Raw genomic sequence first — 15348 nt, forward strand, 5'->3', positions numbered from 1 at the left:
AGATCAACAAATGGTGGAACCCTTTGATTTGAATCAGTGGTAAGTTTAAAGTGCACTCAGCAAACAACAATAACAAAAATAACAAAACTTAAGCAATTAGAAAAAGACAATGACTTTTTAAAAGTTTATGTTCACATATAACTTGAATAAAAATAAATTTTAAGGTTACAATATGCTTATCATACTTCCTGATAATGGTTTCAATTCTGTAACTTGCCCAGGCTTCTCTCCCAATTGTCTTCATTCTACCTTTGTACTTGATATATACATACATATACATACACACACACACACACACACACACACACGGTGGCCTCAGTTAACTTACCTACACAGAGCCTATTTCCTTACATGCAAAATGGGAATAAGTATAAGGTTTAAGGTATAGAAATTTGTAGAAGCCACACTCCTTAGTATACAGTAAGCATTTAATGGTAAAGAATATTTATCTGTTTGTATCTGTACATAAATATTTAAGAATTTTATAACATGAAAAATGAAATTCTGATTTTGAAATATTAACCCAAGAGGTCATTTAATGGCTGATATAACAACTGCAGTGTTTCCAAATGGACTGAATCAAAGATTCTAAAACATTAAGATGAATGCACAGCCCCCCAGAGTATAGCAAGAAAAAGATAAGATTAATCAAATATCGGGAAGATGACTAAATAGAGGCAACTAACATGAAACCCAAAAAAAAAAATAGGAAGAAAACCTTGTGAAGAGAAGATATTGAAGATTTGAAGAATAAAAGAGTATGGCAATAATTGGGTAAAAGTAGTGCATATAAATAATCAATAAGCTTCAATGAAGGTAGAATAGCATTTAGGAAGTGTGTCATAACTCATCTCCATAGCTCGCCAGAATGCTGTCCTTGTATTGCAAAGACCTCTTGTTCCATCCAACAGATACACCTTTCATTACAAAAGGTGATTTTTATGTCTTTAGCCTGGATGATGGCCACCAATGAGTGACAGGACAGAACAGAAAATAATGACTCCTTTGGAAATTTGGACAGCTATTTATTGCCCTCTCAAGACTTCCCATTACTGGCCTCATTAAATGCTAACTCTAAAGAGAATGAGATGATTTGTTTTCCTTGTACATATTTACAAAAAAGAATGCATTGATATTTTTTTAAATTTTATCAACAACTATTAAGATTTGCTAGAATAGTGTTACTCAGCTAATGATGTAGATAAATCCCAAAGGCTGTTACCTCTCCTTGTGTGATCCACTGAAATGTCTGGGTAGCAGATTTGTTTAGTGGCAACAGAGCAGACACTCTAAGTCGTCTGAACTTGGGTTTGAATTCTTACTTCATCATTTTCTACCTGGTGACCTTGGGGAAATTATTTAATTTCTCTAGGACTTCATCTCTTCATGTAGAAAAGAGATAATACTAGTAACCATTTTTAATTGTTGTGAAAACTGGAATATTTAAAATAACCAACAATCAGTATGACCTGGACACAAACCCAGCAGAGCCACACTAGGATTTACCTGCTGATACCACTGAGTGCCTAATAAGTGTTAGCTACTCAAATCTCTGCTGTTACCGTTAGTTCCTTATTAATGTTTTCATGATCTTTTTCTTCCTATGGGAAATATGAAGAATTTTCATGCTCAGAAAAACATTTTTTTAAAATTATTACCTTAATATGGGTATTTAGAAGATCTGGTAATGGAGGTGAATTAACAAAATATTGGGAAAGATAAAGAACTTGACCTCTCATCCCACTAAGCCAATGACTAGGCACCTCTGGAGAATTACATGCCCCACTCTGGCTACTTTCAGCCATAATTTAAGAAAGTTTCTGGAACCCTTTTAAAATCATAAGCCAAGTACTACAGATAGCTGTTAACATCGCATTTACAAACGACTTCAAAGTGGGCTCTGTGCCATCCCTTGTGCTCATGGTAGCAATGATAGAAGCCACAATAAGAAGCCTCAAGACACTAAGTTCTAAATCTAAGCTCTACCACTACTCTGTTAGGTGACCTTGGGCAAGGGATGCTTCACATCCTCATTTATGAAAAGGGGACAAATGGGTCTGCTCCACTTGCCAGTGGACCCCTTGTGGCTCAGGGGAGAAACTACTCTGGAAAGCACTGTGCAGTGTAAGGCCAGGGCAGGGGGAATACAATGATGATGGCCTCAGTGTGAGCCCCAGCTAGCATGCAGGTGCCACCACCTACTGAGTTTCAATTAAGAACCCTGGCCAGCAAGGCAAGTCAGAGGGCAGGAGTGTCCAGGGATGGGTAGGGGTACTTAGTAAGCAAGGCACTAAGCTCCAACCAGGGAAAATCTCTCCTTTATCATTAGAATCAAGGACAATGACCTCAGTACCTAAGCCTGAATCTTAAAGCTTCTGAGAGCAGGAAGTCAAGGCAGCAGGGGACAGGAGGATATGGAGATGGTGTTTCTGTCTTGGCAAAATTGTAAAGTTGACCAAATTTGTTTCCGGCATCTTTTTCCCCTTTCCTTTCTGAGACTAGACCCACTTTCTGTTGCTTCCCTAAAACCCCATTCCCAGTCTGCAGGATTAGAGAGCCCTTGAGTACCTCTTGGCTAGCTGGTGCACCCAACCCTACTGCACTGGCAGGCATGCCCCCAGCCTAAGCTCTCCAAAACATGTTCTAAAAGCTATGTCCTCCCCCAACACTTTAGCAAGAGAAATCTTCCTGCTCCATCCCAGCCCTGCCTGTTAATTACTACAGAATCAAGAAACTGTCAAAGACCTGCATGTTCTTCTAGCTCACACTTCAATAGTTTCATTTTTAAGAAAAATTCTTAAGATGATAATGTCTTAATGTAGTATTCCCCAAAGAGTCCGAACTAGGAAATTGCATAATCATCTTTTTAGACAGTATCTTGATCAAATTTCAACTCCATCATTTACAAGCTGTGTGACAATGGGCAAGTTATGTGACCTTTCTCTTCTTTTCATTATTTGTAAATAGGGATTATAATGGCTTTTACCTGATAGAATTGATGTGAAGATAATGAGTTAAAATATGAAAAGTATTTAAAACAGTGTCTATTACATAGTACAGGGATTAATTTTTTATTATGTGTTTATTTTGCAGTTTCAACACTCCTTAACTGCCAGAACTACTGTCAGAACAGTGCCTTCTCTAGGAGTTAATATCTAAACTTTTAATGGCCCCTGCCCTATGGGTGATCTCTTCTGTCCTTTGAATCTTCAAATTCTACCTCTCCACTAAGCCAACTCACACAGTCCATAACCACTCTCAAATATCTTCTAGCTTTGAAAGAAAAAAAAAAAAAAAGCTTACTTTGAACTTGCTTCCTGCCTAGGTACAGACCTCTGCCTTGGTTCCAACTTTTCTCCCCATATTTTCAATCTCCAAGACTTTGATATCTCTCTCTCTCTCTCTCTCTCTCTCTCTCTCTCTCTCTCTCTCTCTCTCTCTCTCTCCTATGCATGTACTTCAACAGCAGCTGCCTCATTACCCACTTAATCCTTCAACCATAGTCATACAGATTCGCCTCCCCATTCATTTCATTGTTTGCTAAACCCAGGGGCATGTCCCGACACACACCTGGCCAGCTCCCTGTGCATCAGGTGATACCAAGACTCGGAAAGGGCACATTTCTCCCACTGGCTATTTCTTCCCTGTTTCTTCCAGTTTCCTCTTCCTGGTCCCATCCATGCTCTCCCCATTAGGAATCTGCTCTGGCCCCAGTGTTCTCTTGCCGCAAGTGTGCTCAGAGGAGGATGTCAGGAGGACAACATGTGAACACGGGGGACAAAGGCATTCAAGGCAAGGGAACAACATCAGCAAGACGAGGGATTCCTGGTGTGCTGTGAGTACCTAGGAAGCTCCTTAGGATTAGCCCTAGAGAGGAAGCCATGGCACCCTGGAGAGCTTGGACTTTGTTTTATTGACAGTGGAGCACCTGAAAAAATGGGAGCAATTATGTGTCTGTCACTTCCTCTAACAGTCCCACATCCTAGCTGTTTTCTTCTTAGGAAACATGTCCAACATTTGCCCCCATTTCTTTCTTTTCCCTTATCACTCTATTATCACTTCACCTTCTCCCTCATCTTTTCAGTCTTTCCAGACTACGACCACACTTCCCATAGCAGCAAGTTCACTCTATTAGGAAACAATGGAAAAACTACCATGACTTCTCAAGAGGAGTCCAGGGCACTATGAGGACCACTGCTGTGGGCACGGAGGCTGTGCTCTGATGCAGAGGGAGAGCAGCTCTTACACAGCATCCCCTGCCCAGGTTCCTGCCTTTTCTCTGGTGATATATTGAGCACAGGAGTCTTAAATCTCTGACTCAACCATAAGCTCCCGGAGGGAATTTTATATGGTCCTATGACATTCACAGTGTTGCGTTCACAGCAGGTGCACAATGAATACTTGTTGTCTAAATGAAATGGTGATTTTCACTAATTACATGTGGGGTGTGCAGGTGAATTGAAAGGTAGCATGGAAAAACAACTTTAGCAAAACACCCAAAGACCAGGAAAACCTTACAAAGAAAGAATGCAAATGTGCAGTCAATTAATAGCCAAACACTGAGATTTTACCCACTCAACAAAATTTTCCCCTATTGCAGAGCACGATTAATGCTTTGATTTTATTATAATGCTGTTTTTTTTTTTTAAGTGACCAAGGTTTCCAAAAGACAACTAGTAACCCAGAACCAAACTCCCACTCTGAGACAAACGAGAAAGCAACACAGTAAGGTGAAAAAGTAAGGACTCTCTGCAAAAGGGGGCATTTGCCTTCCCAGTTCGGTTCAGTGTGGCCCTGGGAAAAGTATCTGTCTTCTCTGGACCTAAATTCCCTCTCAATTATTAGGGGGAAATTTCCACCTACCTCGCTGCATTATGAGAACTTATTTTTAGAGAATGACATAAAGATCTTGGCTCAGAGTTGGCATCAAGTAACATTAATTCTTTTGTTTTTTCAGCAAATAGTCCAGTGTTTTCTATGCACCAGACAGCAAAAAGCACGGAGGGTAGATCAGAGAATAAAAAAAAATCAAATGACAGCTCTCATTAATCTGAGATTATTCATCTTTAGACCCTGTGAAAAAGGATAGAAGCCCTAGATCATTTTCCCATGAAATATATACATAATGTCCATACACAAACTATGCCTACAGTTGTAAAGGGATTAAACACCACATGAAATTCTTCAGTCCCTCTTGTTATCTTAGACAAAAAACCCTGCCTCTATATCAGTCTCTCTCAAATACATTTGATAAGAATGGCTTGGGACACAGGTTTGACTTAGGGTCCCGTTTATTTTACCCAAAAAGAATAATCCAGAAGACTCATCATATAAGGGAATATTGCCTAAGAAGATCTCACAGTCTGTGGTCCACCTAGTTTTCCTAAATTTACTCACCTTAGCATATGACTACAAGTCAAATACTTTTAGAACCTGGCACCTAATAGGTCTTCAGTAAATTTTCTTAAATATATTTTTTAAGAAACAACATTACTTCTAAGCAAAAAGAAATGAATGTGATACCCACATCCCTTTCCTAGATGATTCTAACACCAAATACCTATCTCACAGATGATCCAGGTAGAAATATTTACTAAATAACGACAATGGAATAAAGTCGGGATTTCTCTGTAGAAAAGAAACAGAAAGAAAGACCTAGGCCACCACAAAGCACTGGCACACATCTAGTGCTGCTTTCAGAGACCCAAGGACAGGAGACAGACACGTCATCTCCACCTCTGTTCTTGGTTACTGATTGCTCAGTCTCCTGCTCCAATAAACCACTGGTCAACAGAAGCAGTAAAAAGCACCAGACAAAATCAAGTTCAAAGTACACAAACTACAGCCTGGTTAATAACACATTTTCACTTCTGCATAGAGCACAGGTGTCTCTCCAAAACCAAAAACAAAACCCTAAAATGTTCACATTTTACAACTTCAAACAACCTAATGATATGTAGGACACTATCTTTCTGGATTTGAAAGCAATTCCACTATCAGGCTCCACACCCACTTTTTAGCAATTCTTTGAGGTTCTTACACAGGGTTTCTGTATAAGAACAAGCACTGCTCCTACTGTACAAAGACCCATTTGAAAGATCAAAGTTTAATCACTATCAACTATCAATAGTCAACAAACCTTTTCTTAGGCTTCACAAGATGCAATCCATCTTGTAGCAAGACCAAGTCACCTTGTTGGACAAGACCAGCTCCTTTCAGGGACAGAGTGAGCTTTTCCCCTCTCTGGATAAACTCACTTTCTGTGGCCTCTCAAATCTGGTCTTTCCTTCCCAATTCTTGCTCGCTTTTCCCCTAAATTAAGTCTTCGTGGCCCGTTTCCCTATCTGATGGTTTTCCACAACATCGACAAAACCATTACTTAGAAGTTGACAACAAATTCTTATGCTACCTCTTATAAAATTAAATTTAGAAGGTGTTTCTTTGGTTTGCTAAAACTAATAGCATGTTTAGGCTAAAATCATGCCTGAAGACTGGACTAATGCTGGAAATCAGGGGTGTACACGTGCCATAGTGACACTGCACACTCAAGGAACTCATTTCTGGAGAATTGTCCCTTTCTGATTCCACCCAATACTTGCATGGTCCCATTAATCTAAGTCTCTTATTTTCTTGAGGCCTTCTTTACTAGATGATTTCTACAGAGAAAAGTTCCAAATAAAGGAGATTGTACATGAGGCAAAGCCACTCTGAAAAATTGTTTGGCAGTTTCTTACAAAGGTTAAGAGTGTGTGTGTGTGTGTGTGTGTGTGTGTCTTGAAAATCTCACTATTTGCACAAGAGAAATTAACAGGTTCATGCACCTATAAGCAATTGTTTACAGTGGTTTCCTCATAATCATCAATTACTAGAACCAATCTAAATGTCCTTCAGTCAGTGAGTGAATACACTTCAGTGTCCATTCAATGGAATCCTAATCAGCAATTAAAAGGACTGAACTATTGCATGCATCAACATAAATAAATTTCAGGGCTGTACACCTAAGTGAAAGATGCCAGACTCAAATCTGGCAGAATGTGATACCATTTATATGACATTCTTGAAAAGACAAAATCAGAGGGATAGAATTCAGACTGGTGTCTTCAAAGGCCATGGGTGAAGGGGAGGGTATGAGGAAATGTTGTGGGGAGTTCTTGGAATTGTTCTACATCTTGATTGTGGTGGGGATTATAACACTGTATATACTTTTTAAAACTCACAGAAATACAAAAAGTGATTTTGCTGATTACAGAATCATACCTAAATAATCCAAATATAAAAAAAAATTAAATACTAGTATGAAATCATAAAAGACAAAGTGAGAAAGAGAATATATTTGCAGTGGGGACTAGAGTTTCAAAAATAATAGTGAAACCGTTTGAGCCATACTTTATCTTGAAAAAAAAAGAAGCTGAAGAGTTTGCTTTATCTCTTACTTAAGTTAGGTTATACTTGTGATATGTGTTAATTCTTAGAATAGAAAAAGAATCCATTTTTATTTGTTATATAACTTCTGCAACTATATCTATGCCAGCAGGAGGAAACATCTTCCATTTCACACTTGACTTTTCATAGTCCAATTGTAAAGGAGATCACTTTTTTCCACCAAAAAAAATATTTCAAGGCATCTCTTTTTTGCCCAAGACTTCTCTTAGTTCTTGGAAGACACTAATGGCTCTTGTGAATGCCTTTCAAGCCAACATCAAAGCCCATTTTTCTCCTGTTTCTTGATTATCTGGCCTACTTTAACTGGACCATCGTTTTATGAGTTCAGCAGTTTTACAACATCATTTTCATAGAGCCCATGAAATTTTTCCTCTTTGGAAAGAATTGAAAATTTTCTTTCAAATCAATTTACTAGGCATATTTATTGTGTGGCTGGATGTTGATCAGCTAATCAGACATAAACCTACCAAATTGCTGGTGTTAAGAGGCAAGTAAATTTTTAAAGGGAAAAATTATATAAGTTATGAGCCTTTAATGAATAGTTCCTATCATGAGAGTTTTACTTCCCTCTGTTGCTTCATAGTTGCAGGGATTCAGATAATGAATACATCAAAAAATACAATTGAGGATGCCTTACATTTTATCCATATCTCAACTCCAAGAACCATCAATGAATCTTTCATTATCCAACACCTATTACCCCACACACTGCACTAGCATGGGATATAAAAATGTCTCAGATATTTCCCTATGTGGCAGAAAAATAAGGTAAAACAGCATCATCACCAGCAGGATTATTCATTGCACAGTCACTGAGCACCTGTGAGACCAGGTCTTAAGACCTTTCTTGATACAAACTCAATGCCATGACATGCTTATGAATTCATTACTATTAATATTCCCATTGAGTGGATGAACAAAAGAGTTCTGAGCCACTAAGTGAATTAGCCAGGCAAATGCTGCAGGTCCTCCGCAGAGATGATCAACCCTTGTCTGGCTGTAGAGCTTACATAGTTAAAGCCAACACTGCCAAAGCTGTAGCACCCTTGGGGACAGCCACACACTTCGGGCGCAGTGACAGACCAAGAGCCCATTCTGCCCCAAGTCTCCAAGTCAGCTGTGGCTCTAAGAGCCCCAACTCACAGCAGTCCACAAACACTGTCAAATCACTTGAGACCCAGGATGTGCTGAACAGAATACCAGGAACACCTTCTCCAGCAGCAAGGCAGGCCTGAGGATCAGGGAGGGACAAGGAACCCAACCTTCTTAGTAGCTCCCCAGGCCCAAGTGCCCCCTGGGAAGGGGGCTGCGGGAGGCAGTGAGGCAGGCCACCCTTGTCACCAGCAGCTGCCAGCCCATCCTGTTCTTCACTCCGGGAGGCAAGCCATGCGAGCAGCTTCTTGCACCCACACTTTAGAAAAATCAGACTAAATATAACCACATTTGCTCTTATGAGCCAGCTCAGAGCAGAGGGTGGGGGCCTGCTCCATTTCCACTTGAGGAAATCATGGAGGGATCCGCTTGATTTACCAGGGAGGACCTTCCCTTGTTTGCACCTTTGGTTTCAAAAGGGCCATATTCAAGATTCAACTGGGCTGTAGAGAGTACTGAAGGTTTGGCCAAACAGATAATAGAAACTATAGGGGAAAAATATGTGTGTGTGTGTGTGTGTGTGTGTGTGTGTGTGTGTGTATGCGCCAGACAAGATTTAGAAACCTTCTCATTCACTTTTATGAGCACAGGGAAGAACAACCACATCAACCTAATGGGAAAAACCCATTAGAGAGCCCACATTATACATACACTACTGTTTCCTGCCCTTCCCCCCTCCCCACCCATCAAAATCCTACTCAAAGCCTTGCTCAAAGGCTATTCCTTCTATTAGGCTACCCCGTCCAGCTCAGAACCAGCTCAGAACTAAATGGTACATTTGTTCTCTGCCCTCCCACGATATGGTGTTTGTGCTTTTATTTAGAACTGATATCATTCGGCCTAATCTGCTTCTCTGTCTCCTTCACGAAAGTGAGGGTTGTGGCAGGGGAAGGGAGTTGAAGGGCTCAGCTCCCTCCTTTATTAGATCCCCACCAAATCTAGTAGAGTTCTGGGCAGCAGGCAGCCCTGTACTGCTTATCCACAGAAATTCAAAAGCTGCTTGAACAGCAGTGAATGAGAATTTGCAACAGCCCCCCTTTCCATGAATTACATGCACAACATTCCTGGGGTTCAATCATGGGCTTCAGACTTCAGGCTGCCTTCTTGTAACTTGTCACCACAGCAGGTACTGTGACTCAGCATTGTAGACTCTGCTATGCCAGCAAAGTTTCGCATCATCTCCCCTCCTTAGCACCAGCCCTTGTTTCTTTTAGCCTAAGAGAACAACAGCAAGGCTGATGAGAAAGAAAGGGTGGCAGGAGAAGAATTAGTAAGGGCTGTGCTATGTAAGGCAACCCTGGATTAGACTGAAGCCCTGTCTGAGAGGGCTGTGGAAGACATGGGAGTGGCAGGAACCTCTGCCACAGCAAGTTCCACCCAGGATTTGAGGCCCCACTTCTGGTTCACACAGTCACTGCACAGGAATTCTCAATGAGTGTCTAGTCACCATTCTCAGGTCCTAAAGCAGAGTGCTCAACAGAAACTGCTGGGATAGGAAGCGCAGATCTGATAGGTTAGAGAATAAAAGGAAATCATAAGAAGAAAAGAAGATACTAGGTGATACATGAAATGGTAGAGGACAGGGAAGCAGTTAGTTTAACAACACCATGGCCCTGCAAGGCTCAGTACCTATTAGAGAAACTTGTCCATAGTCGCACTGCTTTTATGCCTACTCTGAAGATGATACAGTTGGGAGCTCTCCTGAAGCATTTCGGAAGCTACTGTGGAAATCAAAAGCACTCACAATCCCACCTGGCAATTTAATTGTCATCCATTCACTCATCTAAGCTTTCCAGAGAGTCTACCATGGGCCAGGCCTAAGACCGCAAGAAAAGGTAGTTAGAAAAGTCCAGGTGGGCTGGCATTGACAGAAAGCCCCCCAAGGACAGGAGGAAGCACCTCTCCTTTGCTTCCCATGCCATATGAGGGGAAATTCTTCAGAATGATGCTTCTGGTCTCTATCTACATCTTCTCAGGGGCTGCTCTCAGGACAAAAGGAGGCAACTATCTGGTGATCAGTCCCACCTGGTTGCTGGGGGAACACATACTCTGCTCTTGAGGCTGTCAGTGTTACAGAGGGAGGTGCCCCTGAAGGTCATTGACACAAAGCCAGAAAAAGTTACCCATATACCCTTGTAATGAAGGTGACATTTTAATGTCCCATTATTACTCCTTTAACTCTGGAAAAGTTCTCAATTCAAGGTGGATGAAGAGTCAGCATCTTCTGGCCTCCAAAACCCAGGCACCTCTTTCCACATTTTCCCCCAGACTTAAAAAAGACCAGTGATCGGTAGTCTTTTTTCCACTCTTTTACAGCAGAAAAACTATAGAATTTGAGCACCAAGTGACTTATCAGGGGTCACTTGATAAGTCAATTCAAGCACTTAAAATGGAAAAGTCAGATCCTCCAACAGATGTCACTTCAAGTGCACTAACTTCCATTTGAAATATTGGGAGGGGTACTGAAAATTGGAATTTTTTCTTTTTTTTTTTTGCCATGTAAGAGGACTATTCTATTCTACCTGGAATGGAAACACTATGTACAGTGCTCACCCACCCTACTTTTTTCATAAAAATCTAAGGATGAAGGAGGAGAGGAACTGGGAACAAGAAGAAAAACTCTTCTCTGGCTTGGGGGAATCAGGCATTTATATATTTCACTCATGAAACAATTATTGTGGAGGTCCTAAGTGCCAGGCACTGCTCTTAGATGAAAACAAAACTGTCCCTTATGAGTCTACATTTTTCTTCTTCCTGTATAATACTGCAATCTCTTTCTTTCAGATAAGGTCTTATCAGTCACATGGTCACAACTGTCCACACAGTCTGGCCCTGGAGAATGGATGACTGTAGTTCCTGCATGCTACCTTCTACCTTCTATCTAGGGGTCCTATTTCTCCATTAAAAAAAAAAAAAAGACAATACATGCCAATATAATCCCAATCCAATACAGACCATAAAGTGGTGCCCTGTTCTGTGGTTGGAAAACACTTTTCAGATGCTCAGCTGCCCATAAATGCAAAACAAAGCACAGGTCACAATAAGGCTAGGGACCATAAGTAGGATGTTCTTAAATTCGGAGATGAAAATATAACCCAGGGAAGCCATAAAACAATAAATAAATGGCACCTCTTTTTCATCTTAAATACAAAGCTTCAGATTCAGCAATACGAAAGAGTGTCTTACTTGCAATTAACACTTTTACAAGTTCAAGTTTACTTAAGAGAAAGGTTACACATTATAAAATCCTTCTAATTTGTTACTAATTAGAAAGACTGGCGGGCATGAATTAGTGAAAATTTGAGATACAAAACACGTGCCAAATACTATGACTTTTTCTAAGGAGAGGGCGTACACGCAACACTTCCTGAGAATCTTGATTCTAGGGACCCTCCTATTAGACCCTTCATTTATTTAATTCAATTCTCACAATGTTCCCAGGAAGTAAACAATAGTGAGCCCATTTTTATTCCAGATGTGGAAACTAAAGCTCAGGTGGTAAGTAACAGTTTCTATATTTCCTCCTCCAGTTCCTCTAGCAAAATTCCTTATTCTCTGAATCAGTGTTTCTCAAGGGGTTTGGGTAAAGTGGTCATTATGGTCTTGGCCTGAAAACTTTGTATGGGATTATCAAGCACTGCAGGACATTTAGCATCGCCAGCTCACCGGCACAAAATACAAACAGCAACTCCCAATAGCAGTTTCTACACATCTCAGATGTGTCCTAGAAGAACAATGCCATCCTCAACAGCAGAGGAAAACCACAGCTCTGCTTCTTTGAACATCAAGACAAAAGACTGAAGGGAGGAGTTCTTCCTTTAAAAGTTCCCCCTATCTTCAAATATCTCAGAAGTCCCTGTTTAGGCTAAGAAAGCCTCAGACACTATTCTGGAGCCAGTTATAAAAGCTCCATAAATATATGTATTGCCATGTAATCTGCAAGAATTTTTTGAGTACTCAAGATGGGCCAGGTCCTATGCTATTGGGCGGGAAGATGAAATCAAAGAGCACATGGTCTCTACCTCCCAAGGGCTTAGAGTCTAGTGAGAGATTAAGTATGGTAAATACTAGGGTAGATATAAGCATGGGTGGGTACTAAGGAAGCAACGGGAAGGTAGAGAGACAGGGAGGACTGGAACAGGTTCCCAAAGGAAGAGAAGCTTTTCTTAAACCTTGCAAGATGACATGGGAGGAGCCAGGAAGGTCCCAGTCCCTGCTGAGAAAACTGCCTCTGCAAAGACCAGAGACAGGAATCACATTTTCAACAAAGCTTAAAACACTTCCTTCATTTTTCAAGTTCAGAGCTCATTGTGATTCAGAACCAGGATCTCCTGTTTACTAGATAGGCACTTCAGCCAAATAAGTCACTAGAAAATAAAGCAAAGTCTCTGTATTCCACACATACTTCTTTTCAGAGCTTATTTTGGTAAGGTCTGGCTCCACTGGTATGATTACCCATTAGACAAGAAATATGAGTAATTCTATACTTCTTACAGTGATCAGTAAATTGTCTTCAAGAACACGGTGGACTGAGGTGGGGTTGTGCCTCAGCCATAGAGTGCTCGCCTAGCACATGCGCGGCTCTGGGTTGGATTCTGATCCTCAGCACCACATAAAAATAAATAATTTTTTTAAAAAAAGGTATGTGTCCAACTACAACTTAAAAAAAAAATAACACAGTGGACTGCCAACAAGTGGGAGTATCCCTCACTTGGGGACACAAGAGAAGCAAAAAGATTATAATCAATGTCATCTGATGAGTGGAAGGGTTCCAGTAGGTCAAAATGAACTCTACCTCGACTTTTTGTTTTTGAGGTATCTGAAATCTTGTCTCCTTAATCAGATGTCACAATGCAAAAAGACAAATTCTTGCCCTATTTTTATGTTTGCACAGAAAAGACAAACTAGAAAAGTCTTTGGTTATTTTTTTAATGGCAGATCAATCTATCTCGGTATCTAAGAGAGAGAAAGAAAGAATGAAGCTCATTTTTGTTGATATGGTTGGAAAAGCAGGTAGCGGCCAGCTGAGGATCTCTGAACCTGAGACAGCTTATAGGTAGTAGTTTCCCGAGTTCATGGGTTCTGAGTACAGGAGCTGGGTTGTTGCTACTTTAGGTTGTTAAGACAGTAATTATAAGGAAAGCAAGAGTCAGGTTATATCAATTGCTCTCTCCTGGGACAGGAAGGGGAGGCAGAAGCAAGTAAGCCCATGTGGTTGCTTCTTGTCTCTAGTCTATAAGGAACAGGCTCATTTCCCCTTGGCAAGGAGCCTGCTGTTGCTGGCAGACATGCCCTCTTTTTCCTACCTCAGTTCCCCTCTGTAGAAGCACAACTCTGGTGGTGAAGGTAGGCTCCCACTTAGATCCTTGATTTTATCACTTTATCATTCAGGCACACTTTGACCCTTAATTTGACATTAGAAACCCTTCTGGTCCACGTGTGTCTCCTCTCCCCCAGAAAGTACTATCAATAAGAAAGCCCTTGTTCCAAAGTAAATGAACCTGAGATGAAGAACTGGAATCCCTTCAAAATCACCTGACTCTACTTTTAACCAGGAAGTTCAAAGGAGGCAGAGCTGTGCAATTAGCAAGTCCAAAGTTCAAAATTAATTGGGGGTGGGGGGGAGAGGAAGGTGGTCTCCAAGGCTTTCCAAAGAGGCGGGTTGTCTTCCTCCAGTTCCCCCACCCCAGGCTGATTCCACTTCGTTTCTGTAAACTTTACTAATCCCTGGAGAGCTGTATAAACACTGACAGGTGTAGGGACACCTTCACCCTCTGGGTACATCTGCTGCGCTGTTGCTGGGTACACTGGGTGCATGGCCCTTGACCCAATCGCAGTCCAAGCTTCCCGATGACGCACCTGGTCAGGGTCCTCTCCCACGTTTGGGGGGACAAAGTGAGCATCCCCAGTCCAGGGGACACCCAGTCTGTCTTGACAGGAGTGGGCAGGATAAAAGGGCACCTTGGGGCTGAAACCTCATGCCGAACTCCCCGGCTTTCCCTCCATTTCCAGCATATCGTTTTGAATTAGGGGCACTCTTCTCTTCACCTCCTACCCTAAAGTCCTGCTCACCCAGAGTCTCTCCAAAGCAAGACAATAATGCGCCTTCCGGCCTTCCTCGCTCAGGTGAGTGCCAAGTGGTGTAGGAGGAAGGGGCCCACTCTCCACCACCCCCTTTTTTCGCCTCCCCACGATCGCCGAGCTTCAGCAGGGATGTGTGGATTGGGGTGCGCGGGTTAAGAGGGAGCTTAAAATGCCCCAAGCGTCCCTTACCTTCCACAGCCATTCTCTCAGAGCTTCCCTAACGCATGCATAATTTTCTTGGCCGAGGTACTCCTCCTGCCCCGCGCTCCCCCCCTCCTCTCGCTTTCGCCTAAATATTCTGCGCTCATCTGCTCCAGGACCAACCTGCCGCGGTCACGCAAAGCAAGCAGCCGGCTCCCTGCTCGGCGCAGGGCGGCTGGGAAGTGTAGTCCCCTTCCTTAGCCGCGATCCCGAGACACCCCGAGTCCCCGCGGAGCGCGGCTTGCGGCCACACTCGGACGGCAGCTTGGGCATCAGCGGGTTCGGACCAAGCAATCTCTCCTAGGGGACTCGTTAAGAGGACAGGGTACCGCGGAGCCTCGGGAGGTGGCTGGACTACATCTCCCAAGATGCCATGCTTCCTTCTTTCGGTGCTAAGAGGAGGGATCGGTGATTGAGACCTTCCCTGTCATTAGGAGCGCCTAGGCACCTGGCCCCCACGCTGCTCTA

The 15348-nt window shown here is 42.1% G+C and overlaps 1 protein-coding gene across 6 annotated transcripts in view; it reads right to left on the reverse strand.

The window, feature by feature from the left end:
* The window catches only part of Samd12 (sterile alpha motif domain containing 12), a 384995-nt gene extending 369996 nt beyond the window's left edge, over positions 1–14999 (reverse strand). For all 6 annotated transcript variants that reach the window (XM_048802057.1, XM_048802055.1, XM_048802054.1 and 3 more), the window contains exon 1: positions 14869–14999. In XM_048802057.1, the coding sequence (XP_048658014.1) occupies positions 14869–14881 (13 nt within the window). In that variant the 5' untranslated portion in view covers positions 14882–14999. The remainder of the gene's footprint in view (positions 1–14868) is intronic.
* Positions 15000–15348: the final 349 nt, after the last annotated feature.

The sequence above is a fragment of the Marmota marmota genome, unplaced genomic scaffold (genome assembly GCF_001458135.2).
Source record: "Marmota marmota marmota unplaced genomic scaffold, marMar, whole genome shotgun sequence".
In the NCBI taxonomy this organism is placed as follows: Eukaryota; Metazoa; Chordata; class Mammalia; order Rodentia; family Sciuridae; genus Marmota; species Marmota marmota.